General features: G+C 41.7%; 1 protein-coding gene across 2 annotated transcripts in view; it reads left to right on the plus strand.

The window, feature by feature from the left end:
- The window catches only part of UNC5C (unc-5 netrin receptor C), a 397,062-nt gene that overhangs the window by 314,088 nt on the left and 64,727 nt on the right, over positions 1–18,247 (plus strand). For both annotated transcript variants that reach the window (XM_030865643.2, XM_060299770.1), the window contains exon 5: positions 13,693–13,873. In XM_030865643.2, coding sequence (XP_030721503.2) covers positions 13,693–13,873 — 181 coding nt within the window. The remainder of the gene's footprint in view (positions 1–13,692; positions 13,874–18,247) is intronic.

Consider the following 18,247-nt stretch of genomic DNA (forward strand, 5'->3'; position numbering starts at 1 on the left):
TGCTTTTGCCATGTCCCATAGATTTTGGATCATTGTACTTTCGTTTTCATTTGTCTCTAGGTATTTTTTGATTTCCTCTTTGATTTCTTCAGTGATCCATTGGTTGTTCAGTAGCATATTTTGTAGTCTCCATGTGTTTGTGTGCTTTACAGTTTTTTTTTTTTTTCTTGTAGGTGATTTCTAATCTCATAGTGTTGTGCTTGGAAAAGATGCTTGGTATGATTTCAATTATCTTAAATTTACCGAGGCTCACTTCATGGCCCAGCATGTGATCATCCTGGAGGATGTTCCATGTACTTGAGAAGAATGTATATTCTGCTGCTTTTGGATGGGATGCTCTATAAATTTCACTTAAGTCTATCTGGTCTAATGTGTCATTTAAGGCCTGTGTTTTCTTATTGATTTTCTGTCTGGATGGTCTATCCATCGATTAAAGTGGGGTGTTAAAGTCTCAGCTATTACTGTGTTACTTTCAATTTCTTCTTTTATGGCTGTTTGTATTTGCCTTATATATTGAGGTGCTCCTATGTTGGGTGCATATATGTTTACAATTGCTACATCTTCTTGGATTGATCCCTTGATTATTATGTAGTGTCTTTCTTTATCTCTTGTAACAGTCTTTATTTTGTAGTCTATTTTGTGATATGAGTATTTCTGCTCCAGCTTTCTTCTGATTTCCATTTGCATGGTATATCTTTTCCCATCCCCTCATTTTCAGTCTGTATGTGTCCCTAGGTCTGAAGTGGGTCTCTTGTAGACATAATATATATGGGTCTTATTTTTGTATCCATTCAGCCAATTTTTGTCTTTTGGTTGGAGCATTTAATCCATTTATATTTGAGGTAGTTATTGATATGTATGTTCTTATTGCCATTTTGTTAATTGTTTTGGATTTGTTTTTGTAATTTTTTTTTTCTTTCCTTCCTCTTTTGTTCTCTTCTCTTGTGATTTGATGACTGACTTTAGTGTTGTGTTTGGATTACTTTTTCTTTTGTGTGTGTGTATCTATTGTAGATTTTTGGTTTGTGGTTACTGTGAGGTTATGATTTAGCAGTGTGTATATAAATAAGATTGTTTTAAGTTGCTGTTCTTTTCATTTCAAATGCGTTTCCAGTATCCTCCATTTGTGTCCTCTTCCTCACAGTTGCTGGTTTTGATATCATATTTGTGTGTGGATGATTTCCTACCTTTACTGTTTGTCTTTACTGGTGAGCTTTTCCATTTGTAATTTTCTTGTTTCTAGATGGGGCCTTTTCTATTCCTCCTAGAGAAGTTCCTTTAGCATTTGTTGCAGAGCTGGTCTGGTGGCGCTGAATTCTCTTAGCTTTTGCTTGTCTGTAAAGTTTTTGATTTCTCTGTCGAATCTGAATGAGAGCCTTGATAGGTAGAGTATTCTTGGTTGTAGGTTCTTCCCTTTCATCACTTTAAATATATCATGCCATTCCTTTCTGGCCTGCAGATTTCTAGTGAGAAATCAGCTGATAACCTTATGGATGTTCCTTTGTATGTTATTTGTTGCTTTTTCTTTGTTGCTTTTAATTTTTTTCTTTGTCTTTATTTTTTTATCAATTTAATTACTGTGTGTCTTGGTGTGTTCCTCCTTGGGAGGAACCCTGTCTTGGATTTATCCTACTGGGGACTCTGTGCTTCCTGGGCTTTGGTGATTGTGTCCTTTCCCATGTTAGGGAAGTTTTCAGGTTATTATCTCTTCAAATATTTTCTTAGGTCCTTTCTCTCTCTCTTCTCCTTATGGGACCCCCATATTTGAATGTTGGTGCATTTATTTTTGTCCCAGAGGTCTCTTAGATTGTCATCATTTCTTTTCATTCTTTTTTCTTTATTCTGTTCTGCGGCAGTGATTTCTACTCTTCTGTCTTCCAGCTCACTTATCCTTCCTCAGTTATTTTGCTGTTGATTCCTTCCAGTGCATTTTTCATTTCAGTTATTGTATAGTTCACCTATGTTGGTCCTTTAGTTCTTCTAGGTCTTTGTTAGACATTTCTTGTATCTTCCTGATCTCTGTCTCCATTCTTTTTCTGAGATCTTGGATCACCTTAACTATTGTTACTCTGAATTCTTTTTCAGGTAGATTGCCTATCTCCACTTCACTTAGTTCTTCTGGGGTTTTATCTTGTTCCTTCATCTGGCACATAATCCTCTGCTATCTCATTTTGTCTAACTTTCTGTGATTGTGGTTTCCGTGCCACAGGCTGCATGGTTGTAGTTGTTCTTTCTTCTTCTGTCTGCCCTCTGGTGAATAAGGCTGTCCAAGAGGCTTGTGCAGGTTTCCTGGTGGGAAGGACTGTTTCCTTCCCAGTTGTGGGTGGAGCTGGGTCTTGTCCCTCTGGTGTGTTGGGCCATGTTGAGGGGTGAGGGGTGTGTTTAGGGGACATCTGTGTGCTCAGGAAGACTCTAAGAAGTCCACCTGCTGATAGGTGGGAATGTGTTCCCAGCCTTTCAGCCATTTGGCCTGAGGCATCCCAGCACTGGAGCCCACATGCTGTTGAGTGGGGTCAGGTCCTGGCAAGAAAATGGCAGCCTCCAGGAGGGCTCATGCCAATGAGTACATCCCAGAACTACTTCCACCTGTGTCTTTGTCCCCTCAGTGAGCCATAGTCGCCCCCCATGTCCACAGGAGACCCTCCAATACTAGCAGGTAGGTCTGGCCCAGTCTCATATGAGGTCACTACTTTTTACCCTGAGTCCTGGTGCACACAAGACCTTATTTGCGGCCTCCAATAGTGGAGTTTCCGTTTCCCCCAGTCCTGTGGAATTTCTGTGATGAAACCCTGGTAACCTCAAAGCCAGATTCTCTGGGGACTCCTCTTCCTGTTACCAGACCCCAAGGCTGGGGAACCTGACGTGGAGCTCAGAACTTTTACTCCTGTGGGAGAATTTCTGTGGTATAATTATCTTCCAGTTTGTTGGTCACCCACTCAGTAGGTATTGGATTTGATTTTATCACAGTTGTGCCCCTCCTACTGTCTTGTGGCTTCTTCTTTGTCTTTGGATGTAGGGCACCATTTTTGGTAGGTTCCAGCATTTTTTTGTCAATGGTTTTTCAGCAGTTAGTTGTAATTTTGGTGTTTTTGTAAGAAGAGGGGAGCTCATGTCCTTCTACTCCACTGTTTTGTCTCCGTACCCTTGTTACTTCTTTTCTGGTTGTTTTTGTAGTTCTTCTCTGTTCTTCTCTTTTAGTTTCTTCTCTTGTGGTTTGATGATTTTCTTTATTGGTATGCTGGTGTTCCTTTCTCTGGCTCTTGTGTATTTGTTGTAGATTTTGATTTGTGGTAACCATGCGGTCCATATATGTTGACCTATAACTCTATCTACTTGTTTTAAAATAGTAGTCATTTAAGTTCAAAACCATTCCAAAATATCTACATTTTTTTATTCCTCTCCCTCACATGTCATGTTTTTGATGTCATATTTTACATCTTTATGTTTGTCTGTTCAGTGTCTGTTGTAGTTATACTTGATTTAAATTTTTTTTTCTTTTAGTCTTCGTACTAGCTTATTTAAATAGTTGATCCATAGCCTTTACTATATATTTGCCTTTACTCGTGGGATTTTTCTTTTCCTTTAGATTCTTACTAATTGTTGTAGTCTTTTCACTGACCCTTTAACATTTCTTTTAGGATAGGTTTAGCACTGTTGAACTCCTTAGTTCTTGCTTTCTGAGAAGTTCTTTACCTCTCCTTCAATTCCGAATTATAATCTTGTTGGATGGTGTATCCTAAGTTGGAGGTTTTTCTCTTTCAGCGCTTTAAATATATCATGCCACACCCTTTTGGCCTGCAATGTTTCTGCAGGAAAATCAGCTAATAGCCTTGTGGAGGTTCCCTTGTATATGATTCATTTTTTTTCTTGCTGCCTTTTGAACTCTCTTTAATTAACTCTTGCCGTTTTAATTATGACATGTCTTGGTGTGGGTCTGTTTGGGTTTGTCTGTATCTGAATATGTTTCCTTATTCAGGTTCAGGAAGTGTTTAGCAATAATTTCCTCAAATGCATTTTCAGTCCTTTTCTCTCTCTCCTCACCTTCTGGGACCCCTATAATTCTCGTATTGGTACACTTGTTGTCTCAAAGGTCTGTTAAATTACTTTCATTAAAAAATTTTTTTTTCTGTTCTGATTGGGTGATTTCCATTCTATCTTCTGGATCACTTATACATTCTTACGTATCACTTAGTCTGCTGTTAATTCCTTGTAGTGTGTTTTTCATTTCAGTTATTGTATTCTTATGTTCTGACTGGTTTTTTATTTTCTAGTTCTTTGTTAAAATTCTCATTGTGTTCATCTGTTATTTTCCCTAATTCAGTTAGCATTCTCATTACCAATCTTTGAACTGTTTATCTGATAAATTACTTGTTTCATTGCTTGCTTTTCCAGGGTTTTTCTCTTATTCTTTCATTTGAAACAAATTTCTCTGTCTTCTCATTTTGCTTACTTTCTCTGTCTCTATGGTATTAGGTGAAACAATTTCCTATTCTGGTTTTGAAGTAGTGTTCTTGTATGGGAGCATCCCTATACAATGTGTGTGTGCCCAGTGGCTTTGGTGGAAGAGCTGGATCTGACATGATTATGACTCACATCTTCTCTGAGGGTATGGCAGCTTTCACCTTTGTAGGAGGTGGAGCTGAGATGGAGGTGCTAGAGCCAAAGCCAAGTGTGAGCTGGGGTTTCTCCTCTGCTCAGTGGCCAACACCACCCTATTAGGGGCAGAGGCAGGTCCTAAGTTGCTGGAGCAGAAACCTTGAGGGTCAGTTCTCAGCTGGTTCCATTTCCTCTAAGTGTCTGCTCTCTCCGCTCCCAGCACCTGCACCCTCACCCCATCGGGGAGCAGTGCTGGAGCAAGAGAAGTGGGTACTTGGTGTGGTTGGGGCACAGGCTGTGATGGCTCCAGCCCCATGCAGGGTCTGGGACCACTCCCCACGCGCTGCCTCCGCAGGCACCGGCAGTGGCTGCCCTCGCCCCATGCGGATGCGTTCTGGGTCCCAGTCTGCTCTGTCTTTCACAGCTGTGCGCTCCCCTCGGCCACTGCGGCACTCCTCCTAGAGTGGAGCTGTGCTGTGGAGCAGGAGGGTCCAGAGCAGGTGCTTGGCTCAGGCTCCGGCATGTGCTGGGGCAGTCACGGGACACTGGCCAAGGCCCCAGAAGTTTCAACCCGCTTCTTCTGCCTTGTTTCTGGGAGCAAGGAAGCATCTGCACAGTCTTCACAAGCAGAGTTTAGGTTCCTTACAGCCCTCCTGTTTGTCCCACTTGTTTTCAAACCAGCTAAGGGGACTTGTCTTCCCACTGTTGGACCCTAGGGCTGGGGCACCCAATATGTGGCTTGAACTGCCCACTCCCTAGGGCAGATCTTTCTCCTTGTAATCTCCCTTTTTCTCTATGTCCCCTTCCAGGGGCACAGGTCCTGACCCGATCGTGCGTCTCTTCCTTTCTTACTCAATTCTGTGAGGATCTTTCTTATAGCCTTGGTGGTACAAGAGTCTTTCTGCCAGTCTCCAATTTGTTTTCAGTGAGAATTGCTCCACATGTAGATATGTTTTTGATGTGTTCATGGGGGGAGGTGAACGCCACATCCTCTTACTCCACCTTTTTTTTTTTTTTTTTTTTGGCGGTACGCGGGCCTCTCACTGTTGTGGCCTCTCCTGTTGCGGAGCACAGGCTCTGGATGCGCAGGCTCAGTGGCCATGGCTCATGGGCCCAGAAGCTCCGCGGCACGTGGGATCTTCCTGGACCGGGGCATGAACCCATGTCCCCTGCATCAGCAGGCGGACTCTCAACCACTGCGCCACCAGGGAAGCCCCCTACTCCACCATTTTGATCCCTCCTTTCCTTTTTGTTTTTAGATGAATGCCACTTCTCTGTTTTTTTGTAGAGTTGTTTGGATTTTGTCCCAGCTCCTTTAGAATATTCCTTTTTTTTTTTTTTTTTTGCGGTACGCGGGCCTCTCACTGCTGTGGCCTCTCCCGTTGCGGAGCACAGGCTCAGCGGCCATGGCTCACGGGCCCAGCCGCTCCGCGGCATGTGGGATCTTCCCGGACCGGGGCACGAACCCGCGTCCCCCGCATTGGCAGGCGGACTCTCAACCACTGCGCCACCAGGGAAGACCCCTTTAGAATATTCTTAATGTAATACTACTAATAATTTAAGAATATTGATTATATGCCAAGCACTAAGTAATTTGTGTATTAACTCATTTGATCCTCAAAAACCTTATGGAATCAATGTTATAATTATCCTCATGTTATAAATGAGGACTCTGGGGCACACAGAAGAAAAGAAATTTGCCCAAGAGAGGCACAGAAATGGGTTTTGAACCCAGGGAGTCTGGCCTGAGGGCAGCCCTCTCATCTGGTACTGGAGGAACTGCTGCTTACGGTAAGATTGTCAGTGGCACACAATGGGATAATCAGTACCAAACAGCAACCAAATGTGCACACAGGATGTCCTAACATTTCCTCATAATTATTCTTATTACCTGTTAACAAAATCCTATGTCTTCATAAACACTTGAGTAAATTACTTCAAATATGCTCCAAATTATTGAAAAGACCGCAGTTACTGAGCCACAAGGACAGAAGCAGTGCTTTGCCTCACTGCAACCCTGGCAAGTTATGGTTTATGGGCGAAGCCTTTTATTGTTTTCTGAACTTCAACCTATTTTTCTCTCTTTTTGAATGTTTTGTACATAGCTAAAAATAACTTCTAACTCAGAAAGACTTCTCCCTTGTATAAATCAAATGGTTTGCTAAATGGGAGGGGTGAGAAGAAGCCAAGTCTCAGGGTGAAGTCAACAAGAAGCACTGAAATGAACAAAATATGAACAGAATTCAGAGGCCAGACCCGAGTACTGACTCCTGATTAACCAAGATTAGCTTACAAATAAGTAGCATTGCAAAAGTATAATTAAATACTTAAATACTCAATACAATTAATTTCTAGCACTACAGAAGACACTGTATTGTTTCTTGGGATTTTACATACAGTTCATGTAAGGAGACTCACTGTAAAATTACTTCAAATGGAAGAGTGTCACTTTATTTGATGGTGTTGAGTGCTGGAGATCCTGCATGAAAAGGATATATATTTTTAATAAAAGAATATATCCGTAAGGCTTTTATATTGATATATCTTGCTGATTCAGACAACCCTTTACACGATAAACAGAATTATTCTCACACTTTGTTTTCCCTCCCATACATCCTCTCCTGAGTTTTTAATTAACCAAAATGGGAATAAATGTTGTTTTATCCTTTTAATCAATATCTGTGTTCTGTTCTTAGTGCTGTGATCTAAGAGAAGCAGAAGTAATGAGGGTTTTATTGTTGTTATTTTGTATTTCAGAACTTTAGAGGAAAAAAATCCCCCTTTTCATGGAAATAGCTGGAGTATTTTGAGCAATTTAGCTATTGTAGAGAATCATGTTGTGCTATCTGGATTCCTTTTAAGATCAACCAAATCAACTCATCATATCCTTTCAGCCCTGAAATCTTGTCTGCCTCCTTTATCCCTGATCTACACACAGGTCCCCAAGCCAGAAACGAGATGGGTTTGTCTTGCACCCTCCTTTCCACATACAGGCAACTCTTCTGCCATATCCCTTGCCCCTTCAAATTACTTTCTGTATCCATTCTTTTCTCCCCAGTCCCCTTGGTCCTTCCTTAATTCAGTCTTCATGGTCTTTCACCAGGACTACGACAGTAGCCTTTTTAACTGCTTTCCAGCTTCCACTGTGCCTCCCTAGTAATCCACACTGCCCCCTAAAATAGTCATTCTTAAAGCAAAGCATCGTAATGCCTCTTCTCTTTAAACCCCTCAGTGGATCACAGCATGGGAGTCCCTCAGTGATTTCCTGAAAGCAACTTCTCCATCCTTGTTCAGCTTGCCCTGGCTGTGCAGCTAAGACCACTGTCCAGTGCTCAGACTTCCCACGAGGATTCAAGCCTGTGTGAAGCACCTGCTGCTTCCTCTTCCTGAAATATCCTCTTCATCCTTCATCCCACACTTTCCTTTGCCTTCCCAACAAGCTTAACTCCATCCCTGAGAAACTGGTTCAAATGTCCTCTCCTCACATAATTTGAACCCCGATATGCTTCCATCCTTGCACATGTCTGTTGTTCCTCTGTCACATTGTAATTACTAGTTTATAGGTTTGTCTTCTTACGTAGCGAATGCTACATAAGCATAAGGGAAGCACTTATCTGATTTTTCCCTTTATCCCGCAACACTTGACACATAGTACATAGTACTGTGCATAGTACATAGTACGTACTCAGTGTTTGCGGAATGGAATTGAAATAACAAGGTGCATCTTTGTTTATTGAAATTGAAAGTTCTTGGGAAGCTGTGTTACAGTCTCAGGTTTACTGTGATCACCTAGATTCTGTGCTTACTAGATGAAATTCCGCAATAATTACTCAAACACCTTAAAATTCTGAAGCAGACATACAGGTATAATGTGGGCTAGAGAGAGTTCCATTTTCAAAGAATTCTTAGTTACAACATGTTGGCCACTGGACACTTCAGACTCGTACTTATAAATGTCAGTGAAACACTGGAGGTCCCCTAGCATCATTCCACAGGCCCTCTTCTATGTCATGATTTCTCCAATGAGTCCACATGGAGGCCAGGCCAGCTCTGTAGGATTTGACCTTAGGCAGTGGAGACATGTGTTCTTAATCTCCAGCAGAACTTAGCTAGAAGGGATGTTTCAAATTGCTCTCACCATATATATTCATTATTAAATTTGACAGTTAAAGCACCAACTTTATGGAGATCTAAAAATACGTATAACAGACTTGACCCTACTACATGTGTTGTTTTGTCCTTACACTTAGCAAATACTAATTAAGCACCTACTATCTGCCGATTCCAGGCCACGGGACTATAACAGTGATCAAAAAATAGACCCAAATCCGTGGAGCTTACATTCTGGTAGAGGAGACAACTAACAAGTAACATACAGACTATGTGAGATGAAGAAAATAAAAGAGAGTGAGGGATTGCAAGCATACTCAGAGGGAGATGTTGCAGTTTTAAAGGTTGATTAGGAAGTGACTCACTGAGAAGGTGACATCTGAGTAAAGACCTGAAGGAGAGAAGAGAGCAGACTTATTGGGGGAAAGATTAGTCCAGGCAGGTGCACCAGCAGACTCAACATCCCCAAGGCAAGAGCACCAGTGATGTGTGTAAGAACCAGCAAAGGAGTCAGCATCTAAAAAGATGAGAGAAAGGGCGAGAGTAAACTAGGTGATCTCAGAGAGGTCAGGGTTCCTGGTGATGCAGGACCTTGTGGGTCCTTGTAAGGATTTGGGGGTTGACACTGAGCAACACAGGGGGCCACTGGAGGGTTGGAGATGAGGTATAGCATGATCTGACTTAGGGTTTAAGGATCACTCTACTGTGTTGAGAATAGATGTTAGGACCAAGGGGAAAAGTAGAGATATAGACAGAAAGTTTTTGCAGTAATCCAGGAGAGAAATGATGGTGATCTGCTCGGGGAAGGGAGTGGTGCTGAGGGGACAAGAAGTGGTTAGATTCTGATATGCTGCTCTGACATCAAATCAGCAAAGGGGAGAGGAAGAGAGTAGTCAAGGCCAAGCCTGCGGTTTCTGTCTAAGTTACTAGAAGGATGGAGTTGGCCTTAACCGAGACGGGTAAGGTGGTGGGAGGGACAGCTTTGGAGGGCGGTTCGGGGGATCGTTATCAGACACCCCAGTGGAGTTGCAAGAAGGCAGTCGGATTAATGAGTCTGAAGTTCAAGGACGGGGTCTAGACGGGAGATAAATTTAGGAGTCATCCGCATGAGACTGGATGAGCTCACCAAGAAAGTGCATATGGATGGGAAATAGAAAAAAGAAGAGGTCCAAGGACAGAGCTACCCAGGAAGAACAGACCTAAACCCCAAGGAAGCTGTGGGGGAATGGGAGGAGATGGGACGAAAACTAAGAAAGTGCCCTGTCTGGAGAAAGCAGGCAAGGAGGAGGGAGAAACCGATGGGGTCAAATGCTGCTGCTGAGTCAAGTTAAGTCAAGTGCTAAAACCTCACCAGTCCATCTAACAAAGTAAAAGTAACTGGTACCTTGGAAAGAGAGCAGTTCTAACATTGGAGGTCAGTGTGGATTAGAGTGGACTCAGTAGAGATGAAGAGGAAAGGAACTGGAGAGAATGTACAAACAAGTATTCCAAGGTGTCTTTTAAGGTGAGCAAAGGAACGTGGGGGTGACTAAAGGCAGAAATGAGTGGGGAGGGATTTTCTTTTAAGTTGTGTAAAGTAACCACGTGTCTGTATGCTGGTGGAAATGATTCTGTGTAGTGGGAAATTCATGATGTAAGAGAGGAGAATCCCTGGGGCTTGCCCTTGAATAAGAGAACAGGATTGGGATGCAGACTACAAGTGAGAGGTGACATGTAGGAGCAGAGAGCTGCCCTAGTAACAGGAGGGAGGGTGCAGAACAGGGGTGGTAGGTGGGTAGTGGGAGCTTTGGGAGATGTCTGGTGATGGTCAGTTTTCTCCGTGACATGGAAATCTTGGTCATTGGCCGAAAGTGAGGATAGCAGGGGAGGTAGTGTTTAGGCAGAGAGGAGAAGGTGTGAAATAGCTGTCTAGGAGTGTGGGACAGTGAACAGACGTTGGAAATACCGTACCATCTTTTGGCAGAATTTAGGGCCCACTTGAGTTCTGTCATCATGAATGTAAGATTACACCGTGCAACATGGCTTTGCACAGCCACGTTTTACTGCAAGGATGCGACGGTAGAGCAGACAATGCGGATCAAGGAGGACACTTACTGAATCCCCAGTCCTCGTGGTACGTTGGGTGTGGGAAATCAGACATCCCCACTTGAGAGGACTCTAGAAGAAACAGCAGCATCATGAAAGAGCTAGGATTTAGTTAGAGAAAAGCGAAGAAAACAATCTGAACAGAGGTTGAAATTTTGGAGGATGTTGGTGCCGTGTTCCAAGGTAGTGAGGAAGGGTTTCAAAAGTTTTGGAGGGTGGGTGATGGAGATGTGCTGAGCAAGATGGTGATTCTAGCGCAGGAGGTGAGTGATGACCTGTGGTCCAGACCTGAGTTTCTCCTGGAGAGCAGGTCTCAAAACAGGACTTGGTGACAAGACTGGGAGTTCTGGGGCATAGGGAACTGGGAGGGGGGCATCTTGCTAAAAGCCCGAGTCCTTGGGTCCTTTCTTCATTCCTACAGCTCTTTTCTCTCTGTAGATGTCATTGTTTCTTCAAACAAAGACATACAGGCAAGCCCAGTGTAGAGAATAAATCGAAGCAGAGTTTCCCTGGGTGAAAGCCAGAATTAGGGGAGGAGGGCCATGTCCCTCACAGGGTTCAGGGTTACTGCCTCAGCATTTCTAGGGGTCCTCGTATCTCAGGTCATAATCACTGCTCCGATGTTGATGAGAGACACCTGAGGAAAATAACAGAATCATGTATGAGAAAGTAGAGATCATATATACCCAGTAATCACACAAGTCTTTTTAAATGTTTTGCCAGCAGTGCAGAATCCTTTTTTCTTCCACATAATAAACTTTTCAAATAAACAGGTGGTTTGCAGTATCCCTTGGGATCTCTTTGTGTCATTTACGATCAGTATAGCATTACTGTTGTTAACTATTATGTACATAGAAGAAACCATAGTTTCGAACAGTCCTGACTTAGATCAGGTTCTCCAGAAGTAAACCACGAGGCAGAGGTTTGAATGCAAATGGTTTGTTATAGAAGTGCTCCCAGGAGAGTCCTGTAAGTGGGTGGAGCAAGCAGGAGAGAAAAGAAGGAGCCCAGAAAGTATACATTTAGAAGATGTCTCAAGGAGGTAGCTCTGGAGAGTAACAACTCAGGTTCCAACCTGATTGGACACAGGGCTTGTTTCCATACCTGTGAGGTCACAGCAAAGGAGAAAGTGGTGGACGGGGGAGCTGTGAACCCCTAGGTACTTCGAAGCAAAACATCTAGGAGCCTGAGGGCCATCCTTCAAAGCAAAGTAGAAGGTATGGGTCCTTGAAAGAAGATTGCGCCTGCCCACGCGTGTGCCCCCCCACCCCCCCCACACACGGGATCTAAGAACAAATCGGGGGAGCCACAGGACCTTCTGTAAGTGGAAAGCTTTCTTTCGAACGGCAAAGATAATCTGTGTAAAGATTAGCTTCAGAAGATACTAACGTCAGCTTTCAATTATCATCAAGCAGTTTTCTAATAGTCTGAATCTTGCTCCCTTTCCTCTTGCACTTGTAGCAAGATCATATTACTGCACATGTAGGGCCGAAGTTTGAGAAAATCCAGGTCAAGTGAGTGTGCATCTCTCATCAAATATATCCAAGCACAGGACTGAATGTGCTGTCTTTATTGAAAACAAAATGCATGTTTTAAAACTCCACTATTTTAGATGGATTTCACGCTTTCTCACTTCCATTAGTGTAAATATCAACACTGTTTAGCTATTTCAAAATTTACGTCTTTACAAATAGTTACTCTTATCTACATCCTCATATGTTTATTATAAGATGATTGTATTTTATTTTTCCCTTTAAATTTTGTCCTCTCTTCTAAGGATTAGGGAATCATTGTTTTAGAGTCCCTGTGTTAGATGTAATTTAGAGCTGTGTAACATCCAGCCCACTGACAGATTTAGAGATTAATTTCCAGACCTCTTGTGGTGCAAGGGAAGCTCCTTAAGATTTTGAAAATGGCAATACTATTGACTCCCTACCACTAAAGGTTACTTGTATGGGTATCCACACTAATGTAAAAGGAAAGTTTAAGTGTGGTAAATATCAATGTTGTTTTGCTTTATGGAAAAAACCTGTGCATAGGGGAAAAAGGCAATTTATGGAACAAGAAATAGTTTATCCTTCATAAGGACATCTTATACAGATATATTTCCCTCCTTTCATTCTGTAAGGCTAACATTGCTGTTGCTAAACTGATATTTGCACAGGAAAAATAGTTCAGTAGTTTTGAACAGTCATGTCTTAGGTCAGGTTCTCCAGAAGCAAACCGTAAGCCAAAGATTTGATGCTAGAGATAGACAGAAAGAGAAATTTGACTGTGACTTACATGCTATTTAGATTATATTGAGAGTTAGTAGAAAACCTTTTTTTTTTTTCCTCCCAAGATTTTGGCTTAGATACATCTCTAAATATGTGTTTGCTATATTTTAAAGTAAGTGCACTTTTAGGGGAATTTAATCCATATGTTACACATAAATCATCCAAATGTTTTATTAGAGCTACACGATGTCTAAGGTGCCTTTTGAGCTTTTTTAATAGTCCTTATATTCTCTGCTGAAAAGCAGCAGGTACGTTGCCAAGAGTAAACAAATCAAATAGCAAAAGGTTTGAGTTCAGTTTGAAATGCTTAGCCTATTATTTTTGATGGGGTTCTGAACTTGGCAATGCACATTCCCAATTCCTGCCTGGAGGGCAAAGTGAAAACAATTTGAACACTGTATTTCCCAGTCGGGTCATTGACATTTGAGAATAATGTAGTACAGACAGAATCAGCATGTTTGGCAGGTGAGTGATACTTAATGTGACCTCAGAAAGTTACTCTCTCCACTTTGCAGAAGTCCGTGGCGTGGAACAATGTTATCCACACTGCAAAACAAAAGTTAGGACAGACAGCCATCACGGGATCCATACGGGGAGTTTATCTGTTTCTCTCGTGCATCTTTAGGTGGAATGGTTGAAAAATGAAGACATCATTGATCCTGTTGAAGATCGGAATTTTTATATTACTATTGATCACAACCTCATCATCAAGCAGGCCCGCCTCTCGGATACTGCCAACTATACTTGTGTTGCCAAAAACATTGTCGCCAAGAGGAAAAGCACGACCGCAACTGTCATAGTCTATGGTGAGTGGGCTTTTGGGGTCTCAATCTAGTTGAGGTCAAACTGCAGTTTCTCATTTTAATCTTAAAATACCAGGTGAAGAGGCCCCTTTTCAATCCCCATGGCGGCTCTCTTCCAGCGTCTCATGTGGACATTGAGGTTTAACAGCCTTCCTGATACTCATAGAAAAACTAGACTTAGAAATCCCTAGTCCTTTGTCAGTCAGTTTATAAGAGAATGAAGGAAATCTACCTAAGTACCAGGACGGTTCCCTGCTTCCCTAGGCCCTCCCGCTCTCCATAGCCTGGACTACAGAGATCTAGAGGGAATTCCGAGATGAAGATGCTTCAGGCAGTCTGCTGCTCTTTCTGTGGGCCTCAGGAGAGTCATTGCAAAACCTCAGGTAAACTGGAGCTGACATGCTCTCCGAACACATCGGAGCAACTTGAACTCCCTAGAACTTGCTTTACACTCCACCAGGGGCATCCAGAGTGAAGACAAGGGCTGCCATTGTCAAGCAGCCCTAATCCTAACCCTGTAGCAAGTTTCGACATGATGACTTCTTCAGAAAGCTGCTCTTCCACTCTCTGGCCCTTTCTAATCCATCTCATCCCTAAGCCTATCATTTCTGCAGAAGTACTAAATGATTCTGCCCCCAGTTTTGCTGCAGCACGTGATGCTTTTATCTGCCTGTCTGCTTCGGCACTCAGTGGTTTTCTCATCATTTCACTCGTAGTTCCATCGCCCCAGCTAAGCTTTTAAGCTCCTTGGTAGACTAAGAGAACAGCCCTGTAAATTTATGTATTTCTCACAGTGTTAGATACATAGTAGGTCTTCATATTCTTGATGAGTTATTGTCTCAGAGGAAACTGAATGACCCTGAGAAATATTTTGAGGTTCTGCCACCTCCGGAATGACATGGCTACCACTTAGAATGTAAGGAAGCTCTTCATGGCCGCTTCAGTGTTAAATGGCCCTCCAGGAGATTTGTCTAAATGACTACGAAAGAAGGACAGCCACGAGTATGTGGCTCATGGCCCTCGCTTACTGCAGGTAGTGCCATTTGGCTGGATGTGTCCTCACGCTATAGGGTGTTATGAGAACAGAAACCACTGTGATGTGTTCGAAAGGCTGAATGTAGTGATGCTTTAAAACCGTCATTTTCATTACAGGACAGATGCATAATATTTGTTTCAAATCCTCTGAATACTCTGAAGTTAAATTTCCTTAAGTCACAATGAAACGTTTCCCACTTTGTCTTTTTCTAAACTCTCTGAACGACTTAATTAACAGCATTGGAAATGGAAAAGAGAAGTGGGGCACATCACAGCTTGTATCAGTCATAAATAACTAATGAAGGCAGACTCTAAATAGATGTGTTACATAGATGTTTAATATACATGCAGATCTCTTTTCCTATGTGTGGCATGCTTTCAGTATCCATAAGCACAAGCTGAACATTGTCTTTAGGAAGAATCAAACACAACCAACTAAAGCATTTTGAGTTTAGAAAACAGCATGGGACTAGGGGTCAGGACTCTTATGTTCTAGGCCTAGTTCTATCACCAACTGACCTTCAGTTGGTCACTTAAACAGAATGCTCGGAGCCCGTATCTCCTCTGTAAAATGAGGGAATCAGCCTAGGATCTTCAAGACCTGTCTTTTCTCTAAAAGTTTATGATATTGGCTTGCCAGTGTGTTGGTAAGCAATTTATACTGATAATTCCATGACATTTTGAGTTTTGTGAAGTTAAGTGGATTAAATTGCTTTTTGGAATGCTAAATGCAACTCTACCTGTCAAACATCAGCTTGTCCTTTTCATGGCCTCGTAAAATAAGTTGTCCAAGGCTCATAGGTTGGACTCACTAATAGTCCACAGAAAAACATATATATGTAACCGGTATTTCATTTTAGAGTCTGTTGTATATATTTAATTTTGTTAGCATCATTTTTAGTTTGCAAATATACATTATAGAAAATTTGGGAAACACAGAAAAACGTTCAAAGAAAAAAATACCTATAATCCTGTCCTTTTGTCATCCAGAGGCAGCTTTAAAAAAGATTGATGTGTATACGACTGGAATTTTCTTAGCATAAATAGGATTTTAAAATAAGGATTCTAAATATATTTTTTTACTTAACGCATAATGTTGCAATATCCATGTATTATTAAATAGACTTCTACAGCATCATTTTTTAAATTTATTTTTTAATTGAAGTATGATTAAATTACAATGTTGTGTTAATTACTGCTGTACAGCAAAGTGACTCAGTTATACATACATATATATATACATATACACACATTCTTTTCTGTTATGGTTTATCACAGGATATTGAATATAGTTCCCTGTTCTATACAGTAGGACCTTGTTGTTTATCCATTCTCTGTATAATAGTTTGCATCTGCTAATCCCAAACTCCCAATCCCTCCTTCCCCCACTCCCCTCCCCCTTGACAACCGTAAGTCTCTTCTCTATATCCCTTATTCTGTTTCTGTTTCATAGATAGGTTCATTTGTGTCATATTTTAGATTCTACCTGTAAGTAATATTGTATTTACCTTTCTCTTTCTGACTCACTTCACTTAGTATGATAATCTCTAGGTACATCCATGTTGCTGCACATGGCATTATTTTGTCCTTTTTTATGGCTAAGTAGTATTCTATTGTATATATGTACCACATTTTTTTTTTAAATAAGGCTGTGATGGCTAGCCCTTTTTTCCCCTTTATTTATTTTTTGGCTGCATCGGGTCTTAGGTGCGGCATACGGGATCTTTTTTGAGGCATGCAGGATCTTTTGTTGTGGCGCGCAGGCCTCTCTCTAGTTGTGGCATGTGGGTTTTTCTTTCTCTAGTTGTGTGCGGGCTCCAGAGCATGTGCGCTCTGTAGTTTGCAGCACGTGGGCTCTCTCGTTGAGGTGCACAAGCTCAGTAGTTGTAGCACACAGGCTTATCTGTCCCATGGCATGTGAGGTCTTAATTCCCCCACGAGGGATCGAACCCGCGTCCCCTGCATTGGAAGGAGGATTCTTTACCACTGGACAACAAGGGAAGTCCCTGTACATCTTCTTTATCCATTCACCTGTCGATTGACATTTAGGTTGTTGACATGTCTTGGCTATTGTGAATAGTGCTGCTACGAACATAGGGTGCATGTATACTGAGTCATTTCCAATAGCTGCCTGGGAGTCAATCTCACGAACATACATGTTTATCATGTTCCTATTATTGAACATCACAATTGATTTCAGTTTATCTTTATATAAAAAATAACTCTCCAGTGAAAAATAGTCTATGTCTGTATGTATAACACATTCATGATTATTGTCTATTGCAGAAGTTTCTAGAGAAGGAGATGATGGGCATATGATGTTCACATGTAAGGTTTGTGTTATCTGAGTAACACTATTCTTTACCATCAGGAAGCAGATACATATACTAGTTGTGCCGTGTTTTAACCACCAGCAAATAATTTTTGTTAGAAATTGCTTAATTAAAATGATTTCACAGACTCATATATTGAAATACAAAAGTATGTCAGAGTATTTTCTAGAGCAAGATCTACAGACGTAGTGAACATAGTGTTAGGGAGTAGGTTTTTAATATATATATATATTTATTTATTTATTTATTGGCTGTGTTGAGTCTTCATTGCTGTGCGTGGGCTTCCTCTAGCTGTGGCGAGCAGGGGCTACTCTTCATTGCGGTGCACGGGCTACTCTTCATTGTGGTGCACGGGCTTCTCATTGCTGTGGCTTCTCTTGTTGCAGAGCACCGGCCCTAGGCATGCAAGCTTCAGTAGTTGTGGCTCACGGACTCCAGAGCGCAGGCTCAGTAGTTGCGGCGCACGGGCTTAGTTGCTCCGCGGCATGTGGGATCTTCCTGGACCAGGGCTCGAACCCGTGTCCCCTGCATTGGCAGGAGGATTCTTAACCACTGCACCACCAGGGAAGTCCCAGGGAGTAGGTTTTATCATCACACCTATACTGACAGCTCCACCAAACACCGTAAATACCCTTTATACACAAAATAGGTGTCCATTTCAGTTACATCAACTAATCGCTAATTCATTCAAATAGATACTCAATTAGTTAAAAATCCAGCTCTCAAGACTTCTTTAAAAACTAGATTCACTTATTAATGAAACTAACTAAAAGTCCTTAAATGGTTATAAAGTTTACATATACTAAAGAAAAATAATCAGTCATCTGTTATTAAGAAAAGGCTCAATGATTTTATCAGTTTCCATGCTTCATAGTCACTCACAGCCTTGGTGTAAGGATGTAAACATATATTATTTGAGATAAGTTGCCCAAAGTAATTTTTGGCGCTTTACTAGGTAAGAGGATTTTTTTTAAAACAACACTGGCTAAGGAGAGGAGAACACAGTCCT

This window comes from Globicephala melas, chromosome 5 (genome assembly GCF_963455315.2).
Source record: "Globicephala melas chromosome 5, mGloMel1.2, whole genome shotgun sequence".
Classification (NCBI taxonomy): Eukaryota; Metazoa; Chordata; class Mammalia; order Artiodactyla; family Delphinidae; genus Globicephala; species Globicephala melas.